Source organism: Anguilla anguilla, chromosome 9 (assembly GCF_013347855.1).
Source record: "Anguilla anguilla isolate fAngAng1 chromosome 9, fAngAng1.pri, whole genome shotgun sequence".
Taxonomy (NCBI): Eukaryota; Metazoa; Chordata; class Actinopteri; order Anguilliformes; family Anguillidae; genus Anguilla; species Anguilla anguilla.
In genome coordinates, this window is record NC_049209.1 from 49145881 (window position 1) to 49161283 (window position 15403).

Sequence of the window (15403 nt, forward strand, 5' to 3'; positions counted from 1 at the left end):
GTAAAACTGTGGGCTGTCGGTCTGGGTTAGGGCATCTATTGAGCAAAGGAGCGAATAAACAAGAGCGGGGCAACCTGCCAGTGGAAGCTTCCAAAAAAGCAAGTTAAAGTACAGAACGTGAGGACACCCTGTGTAAACGCACTTGTTGACCCCCGCCCACACACCTGCTTCAGAACAGTTCACTCGGGGGGGGGAGGGTTAGGTGTGTGGGCGGGGGGGCAACAAGTACGTTTACACAGGATGTCCTCACGTGCCGTACTTAAACGTGCTTTTTTGGAAACCCCCCCACTGGCGGGTTTCCCCACTCTTGTTTATTCACTTGTTTGGTCAATAGATGCCCTAACCCAGACCGACAGCTCACAATTTTACACATTCATCCATTTGTCGGCTCATTCATTATTACTGAAGCAATTCAAGTTATGCGCCAAGGCGAGGTACTCAAGGGTAAAGCAGGCAGTATACTCCAAATGACGTTCCAACTTTTTCTCAAAAGCGAACCACCGGCAAACCTGCCGCCAAGCACCATTGTCAGTGCACTCAGTACAAGTTCCACGTTCTCAGCTTTGTGTCACTCCACGCTCCCTGGCCAATCAAAAATGGCGCAACCATGTGATATTCGGATGGACCGATTGCAAATGGAGGGAGGTCTGCAGTCTGGTGGGCTGTCCCTGAACTGCATGTGAACAGTTTGCTCAGGGGGGGGTCGCACACACCATAGAAAACTTAAAATAACTTCCTTTTGAGCATACAGGCGCCTTAAAGCAGACGTGGCATTTTAAGTCCTAGGGATTCGAACCTGCAACCTTTGAGTTAAAAGGCCAGCCCCCCCAAATCCGTCATAATACCGCAGCGCCATCCATCCCCCCGCCCCCCGACTCACCCATGAAGTTGAGGTAGGCCTCCCCGCCCAGGCTGTGCGTGAGCAGCCGGATCATCTTGTGGAGCTGGAGGCCACGGTCGATGACGGGCGTCATGGGATCCAGGCGGCTCATGTTGGTGTACATCTCCTTGTCCATGAGCCAGAAGGCCAGAGACTTGTCCCCCACCAGAGCCTGACGGGGGGGGGGCGAGAGCACAGACGTCCCGGAGACGTTAGCAAGCCTCCCTTTTCTCAAATTCACTCCCTCTCTCCAAGACTGCTTTGGATAGTCGCCTGAATGAGTTGGGGTGAGTCACTCATTACAGTCCATAATAATCTAGCTCCTGTGACCTGTCGAGGGTGTATTCCTGCCTCTCGCCCCAATGCATGCTGGGATAGGCTCCACCACCCCCTGTGACCCTGACCAGGAATAAGCAGGTATACATAATGAATGGACAGATGAATAATCTAGCTCCTGGGTTTTCAACGGGGGGTCCTTGAAGGTACAGTAGGGGGTCTCCCTGGCCAGTCTTTGATATGGATTGCCAATGACTTTTAATAAATTTGGGAAAATATTTCAAAATATAAAACCTTTTTTTAAAATAATATCACTTGTGATGGGGGTATCCTGAATGCCTCTGAGCCAGGGCAAGGTCCCTGGATCAAACAGGTTGAAAACCCTTGATCTAGCTTATTACAGTTTATTAGCTTATTAGAGCTGAAGAAATATTCACCTCTTTTCATTAATGCCTGTGGCTACTGTGGTAGGAACGCATACCAAATGTAGCTTCAATTCCTCTTAAGAAGCTTTTAAACTGACTATTTGCACAGTTCTGTTGTGTTCAGCAATACCGGTCTTTCGATTTTAACACGATTCCCATCATGCACTTTTACCAAGATCTCACAGACAGCTTAAATAAAGACGCAATGAACTATGGGACATGGAAGCAGTGCAACACTGAGATGGCTGCAAACGCTGTCTTTCAAGATAAAGATTTAAATATCCTATTGGCATGCCGATTTTATCTCGGTTGATGAGAAGTTCCTGCACGTGTAAATACAATTGATTTTTAAATGGCAGTGATAATAACAGATCACAGACAGCAGGAATACTGATTTACATGTGCTTTTCGCATTAATCTTCGCCAGTGTTTTACACGTTCCATACACCGAATGGAAATCTGCTTGTTTAAACCATACAGGGACAAAATCAGAAGCGCGAAGCACAATCTCTCTGGAAAACATTGCACTTCTAAGTGTGTGAAAATTACAAATCAAGCACAGCGCTTTCTCAGCCACACCAAACGACACTGTGCAAAGCAGGCGGCCCTCAGATAGCTGATTGATAATGAGGCACGCGAGGCCCAGGGTCCGGCCTGTGTTCCTGTTCTCCAGAGCAGAGCCTTTTGGTCTTGGATAAGTGAGCTCAGCTCAGCTCACAGAGCTTCTCCTTCAGCCCTGGACTTCCAGTAAACCAGGCAGGTTTAATTGGAGTTCCTGTCTGCAGTACAACAAATCCCCCGCAAGAAATAATTTGCTGTCTACTAAACAAACTTCGGTGTGAATAATTATTCCGCACCTCGCTGATCTCCGAGGATTATAAACAGATTTGATATTTTAATTTCTTGACAGATCAGCGCGTTAGAATTTTTTTTTAAAGCTACTCTCCCTCCTCTCCATATGTTCTGAAACACGTTGTCCTGACACCTCTCGTTGACACCTGCTTGAAAATTAGTGGTATGGTTCCGTTCACACAGACTCCTCCCCCTCCCAGCTGCACGTTGATCGACAGCCGTGTCAACCAACCTGGTCGTGGCTCTCGGCATACGCGATGGAGGGCTCTCCCGACCTCCTATTGGTCAGAGTGCGGATGATGTCGCCGATGTCCCAGTCTTCGTCCCTGTACTCTTTCAGTATCTGTGGAGACAAAGAGGAACGCCCACCCCAGTCAGACCACTGGGTATTATGGCACCGGTGTCTATTGTCTGATCTGACAAATTAAAATTAACCGGACAACTTCAATAAACGGGCGACCCGTACAAAGAACAGCGACAGAAGTATCTGGCTTCCAACTGTCAAGGTACACGGAGGGAAATGAAATTTAATTAAAATCAAGGGAACGCATTAAATATTCAGATACAGTATTAACAATGTCAGGGCTCTTTGATGATTTTGAAAGGGGAAAAAAAATGTGTGTGAAGTGAGTAGCTGCTATTAAAGGGTTTGTCTTTGGAGAGAATAAATGAAACGGAAAATCCTTTTTGATGATCGGTGAAGTGAATCGCAGCAAATTCACTGTAATCCTGAGTCACAGAATGCAGACCTATTCTAAAACATAATATACGTCTACTCAGAAATGAGGCCACATAATTTACACCCTGCTCTGAAGCAGAGTCACAGATTTTACACCCTGCTCTGAAGCCTAGTCACAGATTTTACACCCTGCTCTGAAGCAGAGCCACATAATTTACACCCTGCTCTGAAGCAGAGTCACAGATTTTACACCCTGCTCTGAAGCCAAGTCACAGATTTTACACTCTGCTCTGAAGCCTAGTCACATATTTTACACCCTGCTCTGAAGCCTAGTCACAGATTTTACACCCTGCTCTGAAGCCTAGTCACAGATTTTACACCCTGCTCTGAAGCCTAGTCACAGATTTTACACCCTGCTCTGAAGCCTAGTCACAGATTTTACACCCTGCTCTGAAGCCTAGTCACAGATTTTACACCCCGCTCTGAAGCCAAGTCACAGATTTTACACCCTGCTCTGAAGCCTAGTCACAGATTTTACACCCTGCTCTGAAGCCTAGTCACAGATTTTACACCCTGCTCTGAAGCCTAGTCACAGATTTTATACACTGCTCTGAAGCATAGTCACAGGTTTTACATTCTGCTCTGAAGCCAAGTCACAGATTTTACACCCTGCTCTGAATCCTAGTCACAGATTTTACACCCTGCTCTGAAGCCTAGTCACAGATTTTATACTCTGCTCTGAAGCCTAGTCACAGATTTTACACCCTGCTCTCAAGCATAGTCACAGATTTTACACACTGCTCTGAAGCATAGTCACAGATTTTATATCCTGCTCTGAAGCAGAGTCACAGATTTTACCCACTGCTCTGAAGCATAGTCACAGGTTTTACACCCTGCTCTGATGCCAAGTCACAGGTTTTACACCCTGCTCTGAAGCCAAGTCACAGAAAATGACCTATTCCAAAGCCACCTTTAGTCACCACATTCATACCTTCTCTGTAGTTGAGTCACACAGAATGTATGCCCTCCTCTGAATTTCAGTCACAGGATTTAACACCTCAGTTGAACCACAGAATTTAAACCTTACTCCAAAGTCAAGTCACAGAAGTTTACGGGAAGTTTGTAACTGTGCTCCAGAGTCAAGTCAATACATTTTTTCTCCTATATGAAGAGGTCACAGGCTTTTGGAGTTGAGATGCTGCATTAATGCTGTGTTCTTTGCTCATAGTATCCTTCATGATTTTACATCATTGTTAACCCTGCACTCACAGAATCCTCCACGACTCTCCGAGAGAGTAAGACAGAGATAAAGAGATGGACATACAAATAAAATGTTTATGTAATGTATTGCCATAAAAAGATATGCTGTGATATAAACTAATAGCTGTGTTAGAATGTACCTGTGACAGAACGAGAGAATTTAAAGCGGAGAGTATTAGAAGGGTTCAAATCCTACAGTGACCTTTGAGTAGGACGCCATGCTAGGATCGCTCAGGTAAGATGCGTTACAGGTAAAGAAGCGCAGGTTGCCGCCGGTTACTCTTCTTCTGAGGGGCCTTGCCGGAGTTTAGGCGGCTGCGGAAAGCGCCGGACCGCGGGCACCGGGGGACAGGGAGACTGACAGGTGCGCCGGAGTGACGGGCGGGAGAAGCAGGGCCCCGGGAGCGTGATTAGGACTGACAGGTGAGTGACAGGAAAGGAAACCTTTTTTTATTACAGCGCCGCTTTTAAAAGGGTCCAAATCAATAGAGGCAAAAAGGCAATCAATGTGGCCACTTTAGAGTGGAGAGCACGGACCGCCTGCCTCCCCCCCCCCCTCCCTCCACCCTCCACCCCCACGACCCCCACCCTCCCTCGCCACCACCCTCACTCACTCACAGGGTAAACAGAGCTCCCTTCTTTTTACCTACTATATAAACTTTTCTTTCAGACTTAAAAGAGTTCGCTTCTATAAGCAAGACTGGCGTCTTTGTTTGGGGGGAAACGGTGCATGCTCACTTAACCCTGAACCGCTTAAGATTCCAGCTTAGTCCAGCCGGGATTCTAAGTTGGTTTTAAGGTGCGTTTTCGACACTTCTAGCAGGTCATGGCTTCTTAAAAGCTAGTCTGTGTCCAGTCAAAGCAGGTTAAAAACTAGTCTGAGCAAGCCAAGGCTGGTTAAAAGCTTGTCTGTGGCCGGTTAAAGCCGGTTAAAACTGGTTAAGGTATCAGAGAGGAGGATTAATGAAGCGTTTGCTGGAGTGTGGGTGTTCTTTATTTTCTCTTTCTTTCTCATTCTTTGGCCTTGCCGCTGACGGTGCCAGTTGGACGCGCAAACACTAAGTTCTTTTCATTAATCTGGTAGAGGAAGACAGCGGCCAAACTAGTGGACTAGCTGGCTATAGGCTGTTCCGCTGGTGAACAAGCTGGTCGACCAGCTAAAACCAGCTAGAAGGGTCGAAAAACACAGCTCAGGCTGGTTTAAGCTGGAATTATCGGAGGGGTGTATGTCGAGGGGGTGGGGGGTGGGGGGGGGGGGTGTCTCTTGTTCGTGATGCGAGGTCGGCGGGGTCGCGGAGGTGCCGCGCGGGCGTTTCTCGGGAGTTCGCTCGCGACCGCGCCCGACGCGGCGGAGGACAGATGGCTTTCATTAGCGGGGATATAAAAAGACGGAGGGAGCGGCAGGCCAGCGGGAGGCCGACGGGGAACCGCGACGCAAGCGGCGCTCACCTGGAGCGGGGAACAGCGCCGGGGACGTGTCTGAAATGGATGATTAACTAGCGCCCGCCGCCGCCGCCGCCGCCGCCGCGCTTCGCTGTGAAGGTCTCTCTCTCTCTCTTTCTCACTCACTCTCTCTCTCTCTTTCTCACTCACTCTCTCTCTCCCTCTCTCCCCCTCTCTCTCTCTCTCTCTCTCTCTCTCAACGCTTGCGTGCCTCAGTGGAGTGAGAGAACGTGTGTGTGTGTGTGTGAGAAAGAGAGAGTGTGAGAGAGACTTCGATGCCCCATCATTGTCAATTCATTACACGAGAATGAAGATTTAAAAAAAAAAATTATAATAGTGATAATAAAAAAGGACCAAAACAAATGCACACCGTATCAAACCAAAAACATTCAATATACAGTATATATAAATAAAAATAAACCCTCGTCGCAGATCAACCATATTTTTTTGACTGACCTCGCCCCTGCCCCCCCCCCCCCCTCCCCCAACAGGGCAATATGTGTGAGAAAGAGAGAGACAGAGAGAGAGTTTGTGTGTGAGAGAGAGACAGAGAGAAAGTGTGTCTGTGAGAGATAGAGACAGAGAGAGTGTGTGTGTGAGAGATAGAGACAGAGAGAAAGTGTGTGTGTGAGAGAGATATCTGGGTCAGATATGTATTTTAAATAGTTGAAACTCTTCCAATGCAGGTTTGTCGACATTCCTGCAGATCCCTGAGAATTTCAATTTCATCCCTGAGTATTTTCACCAATACACGATACTTCACTGGTATCAACAATCCGTTTTACTTCACCGATATTAACAACACATCTTCCATCACAGATATCAACAATACATGTTACTTCATATAATTGACTCAGGTCTGATGTGCGTGTGTGTGAGTGTGTGTGTGCGTGAATGCGTAGTCTAGCAGTATTTGTGCATAGGTCAGGGAATCTCTGTGCCAGTCCTGTCGAAAGCAGTGACTCTAGTGCTCAAGCCGCAGGATCACCGAACAAAGTCTGCACTTCAGAAAGCCCTCCAAGAGAACAGCAGAGCTTCCAGGGAGTCTGAACACCAGCTTACAGTCCCTTTACCTTTCCCGCTTTGAAGAAGATTTCGAGATAGCATTTTTTTTTTTTGAAGATTAAGTTATCTGACGCCCTGTCAACACGCCTCCAGTCGGCCTGTTCCGCCGGGCTGCCTTGTGATCAGTGAAACGGGACTCGGGCGGGGCCACCTGTCCCATAAAGGCGCTTCGCCGTAATCGCGCGTTTTTTATTGTGTCCGCTCAGCCGTCCGCCCCGGGGAAACGTCCTCCGGGCTAGCCTACCGCGCGCGGCTGCTTCTGTATGGCCACCGTCTGTCTGCGCAGTCACTGCCCCGGACGGCTCTGTATGCTAACCCACCGGCTGCGCAGTCACGGGTCTGGAGAGGTCTGTATGCTAACCCACCGGCTGCGCAGTCATGGGTCAGGAGAGCTCTGTATGCTAACCCACCGGCTGCGCAGTCACGGGTCTGGAGAGGTCTGTATGCTAACCCACCAGCTGCGCAGTCACTGCCCCAGAGAGCTCAGTATGCTCTGTATGCTAACCCACCGGCTGCGCAGAGCTCTGTAAGCTAACCCACCAACTGCGCAGCCTAGGCCCCGCAGAGCTCTGCATGCCCCCCTACCCCCCCTCTAAACGCTTAGGAGCGTGCCCAACTCAGCGGCCAGAGAGGTACTGCCACAGGGCCCTTCTTGCATGCCACAGCTGCCGAACCCTGTTCCACATCCAGCAGCTCCCCCCCCCCCCCCCTTCCCCCGCTAACGGTTTCCATTACTTCCCAACCAATCACGGGCCTGGGAAGGGAAGGGCCGCTCGTTAGCCGCAGGACGCCTCTGTAACATTATCGGTTAGGAGTGACAGCGTTTTATATTAGCGATCTGATCTAATCACGCAGACCCGCGTCGCACGCCCTGTCCGCTTCGCCGATTAGGACGTCTTCATTTCTCAGAGAAGCCGCCGGGCCTTTCCGGCACGTTCCGCTGGCGCTAAATGAGCGGCATTAATCAGGCGGTCGGGTGAAGGACGGGCTAGCGGGAGAGCGGGAGGGCGGGAGAGCGGGAGGAGGGCGGGGTCAGGATTGAGGGGTGCGGTGGCCCCCTGTCACTGCGGTGGTTACAGGCCACCCGCGGGTACCCTGGGTCTATGCCCACTGAAACTGTCTGATTTACATTTGTGTGTGTGTGGCCAGCCAGGTGACTGAACTCTCTCTCTCTCTCACACACACACACAAACGCACACACACCGCCACATGCACACACGCACACACACACACGCACACACACGTATACACACACACACACACACACACACACACACAAACGCACACACACCGCCACATGCACAAGCACAAGCAAACACACACACACAGACACAGACACAGACACACACACACACACACACACACCCCCACACAGACACAGCAGCCAGCGGTAATGAAAGCCATTTGTCTGCTGTTACATGCACTCAAACCAAATGTATGACGCTCACAACCATACAGACACAAGACCTAATACAATTTAAGAACAGAAGAAATGAAAAGGCAAGGCCGTCATCTCCGATGCAGACAGTGAGTCTGAGAAACACCAGAGCAGCCGCTCACTCTGCATTCTGCTCCACTGTTTTTGTACACAGCAGCGGTCGCTGGAGAGAGAGGGGGGCAGGGGGGGTTCAGACACCGAAAATTCCCCCTCCTCTCCGGTACCGTCACCGTAACCGCGGCAGACGGGTCAGGCCCGCAGCGGGCCGGCGGTTCTCCCCACAGACACGGCCGGACCAGAACCCCGCAGAACCCCCGAGTCAACAAACAGGGCTCACCGGAGGGATGCCGATCACGCGCTGGCAACCCCACAGAGGAGGACCGCGAGGAGGAGGAGGAGGACAAACGCCACGCTCAATACCGCCTTAACCCGATTCTGACAGGGGTTGCCGCGGACTACGGCGGGTCTGAGCCGCGGACTTATCTCCGGGGGCCAGCAGCGACCGGCGGTTTTTTTTCCCGTCCACCTGATGGGTCATTGTCTCACCGATTGGCCGGAGACCGCAGTCACCTGGCGTCTCAGGTGTAAGCCGGTCTCTGATTAGAGGAGGAGAATGAAAGCCAGCGGTACCGCTGGCCTCCTGGCTCAGAACTGCTGTCGGCTGCGATCCTTACATCCTCCCAGGCCCACACATTGGGGTGAGGGGGGTGGGGGGGGTGTGGGGGGTGGGGAAGCTTTCACAAGCCCAGTCACAGGACAGCAACAGCACCATCCTGTCCTATATGCCAGATACGCACAGCGCACAAAGCCCCCCCTCCCGCAAAAGGACCACTTTTTAACTTACAACCACAGTTCTAAATAACCCCCCCCTCCCCCTTCCCAGTCCACAATCGATTGAAAAGGAAGGGGGGGGGTCCCAAAAAAAAATGCTTCCAATTTTGCTTATGTCCCCAAAAGCTCTGGGGGGCAGCCCTGTACCCTCCTCTATACAGTCACATACATAATACATTTTGGCCTCCTTTCTCCACATCTAATTAAATAACTAAATGTGGTCCGGATCGATACAATACATCCTTCCACAGAAAAGTAAGGAACACAAACATGCCCTTGGCGACAGCTCATTTGAGGTGAGAGGGGGGGCATTCACTGTTATGAATGAAATCGATATGGTGGGGGGTATGGGGGGGGGCCTGAGGTTCTTACCCCCGCATCTGCACCCCCCTCTCCCCCAGAGGGAGCCCAGCGAATCGCAGGTAGATTAGTCAACAAGCTCAGAGACCCCACGGCTTTCCAGCGCATTCCATCTCAGAATCCCGCTCTCCGCTGCAGAGACCTCGTCACAGGGCTTAGGGTTCACAATGAGGGCTGTAATGAATAAGTAGATCAATGTTTCATATTATAGCCACTGTGCTTAAGACTTATATAAACACACACACACATTCCCACGCACACACACACGGTAAACAAACACACACTAAATGTATGTATACTGCATTTTCATATTATCTTATGGTCTATACCAGAAGAATATATTAACAACGCATACATACATTTATTCATTTCATGTCCTAATAATCAATTAGAGAAATTTCAAAAGCTGGTCTCAGTCTCTTGCATTTAATTATCACATACAGTATGTTCAGCCATTCAGCCAGAATGTAAGCTGAAGGAGAATTCATGGCATCTATCTCACCCTGAAAGATGCCCGATTTGTTTTCACGAGTGGGCATGAAAAAGTTGGAGAAGGGGGATGGAGAAATGCTGAGATGTGCGTGAAGGGACAGACCGGCCCGGTTAAGAACCTTCATAGCGACGCTCTCTCGCTTCTGAAACGCCGTTTCCCCCACGCGAAGGGACAGTTAGCGGGTGCGCGCGCGAGCAGGGGAGGCTGCGCTGGCACCAATCCCGCGAAAAGGGTGGATTTACTGCACTCGGAAGAGCCCTATTGAGTCGAGAGCGGCGTTTCGGCCATTTTAAGCCGCACCCCACTTCCGTGAGCGCTGTCGCCAGGGGAAACCCCCCCGCTTCTGAGGGGTCTGGCGAGGTAACTTCAGGGACGAACTTGCGTGTTTCTCTCTCTGTTGCGTGTATACCGGCAGGAGAGAGCCCGGCGTAGCGGAAGACCAGAATTATTCCCAGATTCGTTAACACGTCCTCTTTTTCTCATATCTTACCTCCAGATCAAGATCCCCCCCCTCCCCCCCCCCCGCCTCCCTCCACTTCTAAATTTAATGAAATCTATTCTTTATTTTTAGCGGGCTATGGAAGTGAGCGGAGGCGCTATCTCTGCAGCGTAAAGTAATACGTACTGTATTTATATCCGATTCCTCTCCGCGGTTCCGCTCGCATTTGCGAAGGTTCGTCTTACCCTTGAGAGTCACACCGCCCGATAAGGGACGTCACAGGCGTTATTATCGATAATGACACAGCGGAAAAAAACAGCTGAAGCTACCCTCTCGATCCTGAGAACGAGGGAAAAAAAACACGTGTTTATGAGGGGCACACAGAAACGTGAGTAATTGCTGTAAAACGGAGAAGAGTGCAGGGTAGTTTGCAAGCCGTACACTGAAAAACAGTGGGGACCATGCGGAAACTGGACATTTGGGGAAAAAAAACTGTAAACGTGCACTTAAAACATAATCATAAATACCGCATATCTAACAGCAGTGTAATATCCCTGAAATTATTTGACCAGCATTTGTAAAGTCCAGCTATATATGGATAATATGTTTGTTTTCACTGTAAACTGAGTACATTCCGTTTCCATCGGGGGATTGGGTGACGGGATGAAATCCAGTCGGAAAGGTCAGAGACCCGCGGGCGACTTCCTGGACGCCATTTGGGGCCGCGGAGTCGAACCTCGTTCACGCTGGCAGTATGGATCCTGTGCCCGGTGAAGAAGGCTCGCCCACGGCATGGACAGGTGGGCACAGACCTCACAGGACCGCTGGCATCGAGGGAAACCGACCGTGGTGCCAAGCGAGACTTACAGTACAAAGCTTTGCCCCCCCCCAGAACCCCCCACCCCCCGTACCCAGAATCTACAAATCTCAGATAAATCCCCTCTTTCATTTTTTTTTTTGTCCTTTACAGTTTTTTTTGTTTTTTTATTTTTATGAACTCAAGCAGGTTGGAACCTGGTTAGAGCAGATGGTTCGGCATACTTTATGGCTTTTGATTCAAAGGAGAAGGACCGAAAGAAAGGCCCAGAAATGCTTGTGATGTTATAAAAAGAAAGAAAGAAACAACTTCCAAAAAGAAAAAGAAAAAAGCAAAGCTAAATGCTATCCAATTAGGAAGGGGCACTGGATTGGTCACCTGTGAGAAGTGAGACTGTCCTTCTGAATGGATGAAAATGCACAACCACCTTGAAGAGCTCAATAAAACAATATATATAAGGCCAGGTGGGCATTCATGTCAAAGCATGTGCTCCTTTTGGCAGTGCTCAACAGGCATCTCTTCAAGCTGCTTCCAAATGCAACCTATGGCAGTGAAAAAGAAAACCATCACCCAAATAATAGAACACAAGATAAAAACTGAATCTTTGACAATGACAATTAATTCCCACCCAATGCTCGCTACAGTCTAGGTGGAGAATATAGGTGCCTTGTTTACCTTTGGCAGCAATGGTAAGTCTTCATTTAATGATTTTTAGCAACCTTTGACCCGGTCTGACTGAGATGACCATATTGGTTAAGAGGCTAAACGATAGACTCAAGAGCGGAATATCAAAATGTCACGACCTGCGCACCGAAGGAAAAGGTCGGAGTGAAGATTCCTCGTGAGCTGAAGGCTCCTTCAGTATGACCTTATAAGTCATTATTAAGCAATAATGGACCCAAAAGCATTGTGGGAAATGTATTTTTTCAGCAGTGGGGTTTTTCAAAAGGAGCGAGCGGAGAAATCTGACCTGGTCAAGTGGCAGTCTGAGGGCAGGCAGTGAGTAGGGCATACACACCGTATGGGATTCCAGCTTCTGGCCCACAATGCACAAGGCCATAAAAGAAGGGCCTAGAGTGGGCTTACCCGTGGGCTTGGACACCGCCGGTCCTCACGTCGCATGATTAATTAACCAGGAAGGCCTAGAATGCTGCTTCCTTGGCCAGGTCACTCTTGAAAAAGAGATTTTAATCTCAATGAGACTTTCACCCGGTTAAATAAAGGATATGTAGAAAACATGACAGCCTTTCATTGTGTAGAGGTGAAGAGACAAGCGAACAGACGACCTTGAGGGCTCTGACTTTGAACTCAGATGTCCAGCTTGGAGACAACAGACGTCCTACAGCTCATGGGTGGTGGGGGGGGGGGGGGGGAAGGGGAAGGGCACGAGACGGGGAGGAAGAGAGGAGAAGCGCAGAGGCCGGGCGCAGTTAGCGAAAACCAGCCCTCTCGCGAAAGCAAACGCAAACAGACTGGGATGTACAGCTTGCGAATTAATGACTACACGAGCATACGGAGACTCTGACCTCTGCCGAGCGCTCGCAGACGCAGATGGACAGAGAAATCTGTGGAAGCGCAGCTCGGATCGGAGCTCTGTAGCCAAGACCGCGCAACTACGCGGGGCAGCCTGTTCGGTCTCGCGCTCGCGCTTGCAGTCTTGCTACCGTCCAGCAGAGGGCGCAAGCGAGCTGAGCCAGTCACCTGCCACCGGTTCAGACCTGGAGCTGACGTGACGGCGCCGTTGACATGAGACAATATCCCGGAGCAGGCGAATAACGAGTTATTTATTCAATTATTTTATGAAAAAAAAAAAAGAAAGCTTCATATAGCTGTCATCCATTTCAAAAAGAAAAAACACCAGGAGTGCTGGAAAACAGAATACAGGGAATGTACACACACGTCTCATTTATGAAATTCTTATCAGGCAACTGGAAAATTAAATTCCATGTGCCGGGGAGCCGGATATTTATTTACAAGCGCCACAGGCAGCACGGGTTTAATGTCATTATATAAGGTAGGCTACAGTTTTAGCACAGGTCAAACCAGATTAGTTTTGGTTTGCAAATATTTTTTTTTTATTTGTCGATATGTGGTTTGGGTAGTGTGACGGCGTGAGACCGCAAGAGTGCAAACGCGTGTCTCCCGCCAAAACCGTGAGATTTGCCAACCCTGCGTGATATGCGGCATTGCAGGTGCGTCACCAATCGCAGAGCAAAATGCATTTCATGAGGAGCGGCATTGCCTGAAAATATATAATTTCCGGGGGAAAATAATGGGTCTAATAATAATAATAATGTGCAGTTCTCTCGCGCAAGCTCAGGGGCTAAGTTCACCCGACTCGTTCAAAATAAGAGAGTAGCGGGGGGGGGGTGGGGTGGGGGGGGGGTGGGGGGGACTATGACATGCCCCCCCTAGGGAACAGCAGAGCAGCCAATCACGGCATTTGGGAGCGGGGGGGGGGGAAACGCTCCAAATGACCCGGCCGGTCTTTGCACGCACCAGCACGCGATCGCTTTCCTTTCTTCTCTCTCGCAAAACCACATTTAGCGTTGTTCGTAATTACCGTCGTCCAAACACAGTGTTCTGTTCAATGCTGAAGTAAAGACCCCCCCCCCCCCCAGTCCTGGAGAAAGGGGGGACGATTCCGTTAATTCGGTCGCTCGCGGTTACCCAGTATGTTCTTCACATGCAGTTGCGCGGTTTCTATTCCTCTTGACACGGGGACCGGAAAGGGGCGAGGGGGGGGGGGAGATGCGTCACCGAGCCGCGGAGGAGACCTTTCCGCCGTCACCTCTTGTGTCTGATAAAGGACGCGCGAGAGAACGACACCTCCTCCGAATGTTTTATTCAGACCACTGCCTGAATGCCATTACGCTGAAGTGTGTGTGTGAGTGTGTGTGCGTGCATATATGTATGTATGTGTGCGTGTGTGTGTGTTCTTATTCGACATTTTGTAGTGATACAAAATCACTTTTTATGACATGTGTATGAGAAACGCATAATTGATTCTCTGGATATTTGCAGCCAGGGCCTGTGGCAGTTATGCAGCAGCTAATTCAAATTCATTTGTTTACAAATCAAAAGTATTGCCATTTTACAGTTGCCTCCTGACATTTAAGCAGTCTCACAAAAGCAGTCTCACAGTGTTACTTCTCACAAGGAGGCAATAATGATTATCTGTACGTTTTTAACACAACTGTTGTTAATAACTGGTAATTGAATTTTATTTGTTCAGCTACTGTTTGGAGAATTTGAATGAGGACAAATTCAGTCTCTTCAACCTTCCCGGTCATTACGGTTGGGGAATTTTCAGGAACTGTTTCAGGAATGTTTTTTGCCTGACCACTGTCTAACAAACAAGTGGGACTGCGTCTAACCGGAATATTCCGGAATATTCTTGAAATGTTTCAGGTTGGCTGGGTACCAGGCAAAAACTCCAACGAGGGAGCAAACAGTGTCAAGGGTTGCCATGCCACCAACGGACAGTTTCAGCTCGGGAGAACACCGGCACATAATAGCGGTGGCATCAATATCCATCCATCCATTGTGTATACCTGCTTATCCTGGGCAGGGTCCCGGGGGGGGGGGGGTGCTGGAGCCTATCCCAGCATGCATTGGGCGAGAGGCAGGAATACACCCTGGACAGGTCTATCGCAGGGCGCACACACAACATTCACTCACACGCTCATACCTACGGGCAATTTAGAGTCTCCAATCAGCCTACCTGAGTGTCTTTTGACTGTGGGAGGAAACTGGAGTACCTGGATGAAACCCACGCGGACACGGGGAGAACACACAAACTCCACCACAGAGATGAATACAACGGACAGTCTTTAAAATGGAACTTAATGAGTTTGTTTACAGGTTTGGTCAGTTTCTTTCTGACACAAACTGAGGTCTGTTGTTGCCTTTTCCTTTTTTCTTGAGAGCAGGATGTCATAATCCTCCAAAAAAAAAAGCCGCGCTCTGCTGGATGCTGTCACACCCCCAGTCAGGACCGCCCCGTTGCGAACGTTTCTCAATCCGTTTGGCTTCAGCGACTGGTTTGGAGCTTGCTAAGCTAAAAGCCCCATCAAATCCAAGCCTGAGTGGGCACGCAACCAACCAATGAAGAGTCCGGAATGACCCGCAGCGAATAACGCGAC

The 15403-nt window shown here is 49.5% G+C and overlaps 1 protein-coding gene across 1 annotated transcript in view; it reads right to left on the minus strand.

Moving 5' to 3' along the window:
- The window catches only part of LOC118235734 (1,4-alpha-glucan-branching enzyme-like), a 155219-nt gene that overhangs the window by 52381 nt on the left and 87435 nt on the right, over positions 1-15403 (minus strand). Inside the window, exons 11-12 of the mRNA XM_035433453.1 lie at positions 2666-2776; positions 881-1052 (exon numbers count right to left, since the gene is read on the minus strand). Of these exons, the coding sequence (XP_035289344.1) occupies positions 881-1052; positions 2666-2776 (283 nt within the window). The remainder of the gene's footprint in view (positions 1-880; positions 1053-2665; positions 2777-15403) is intronic.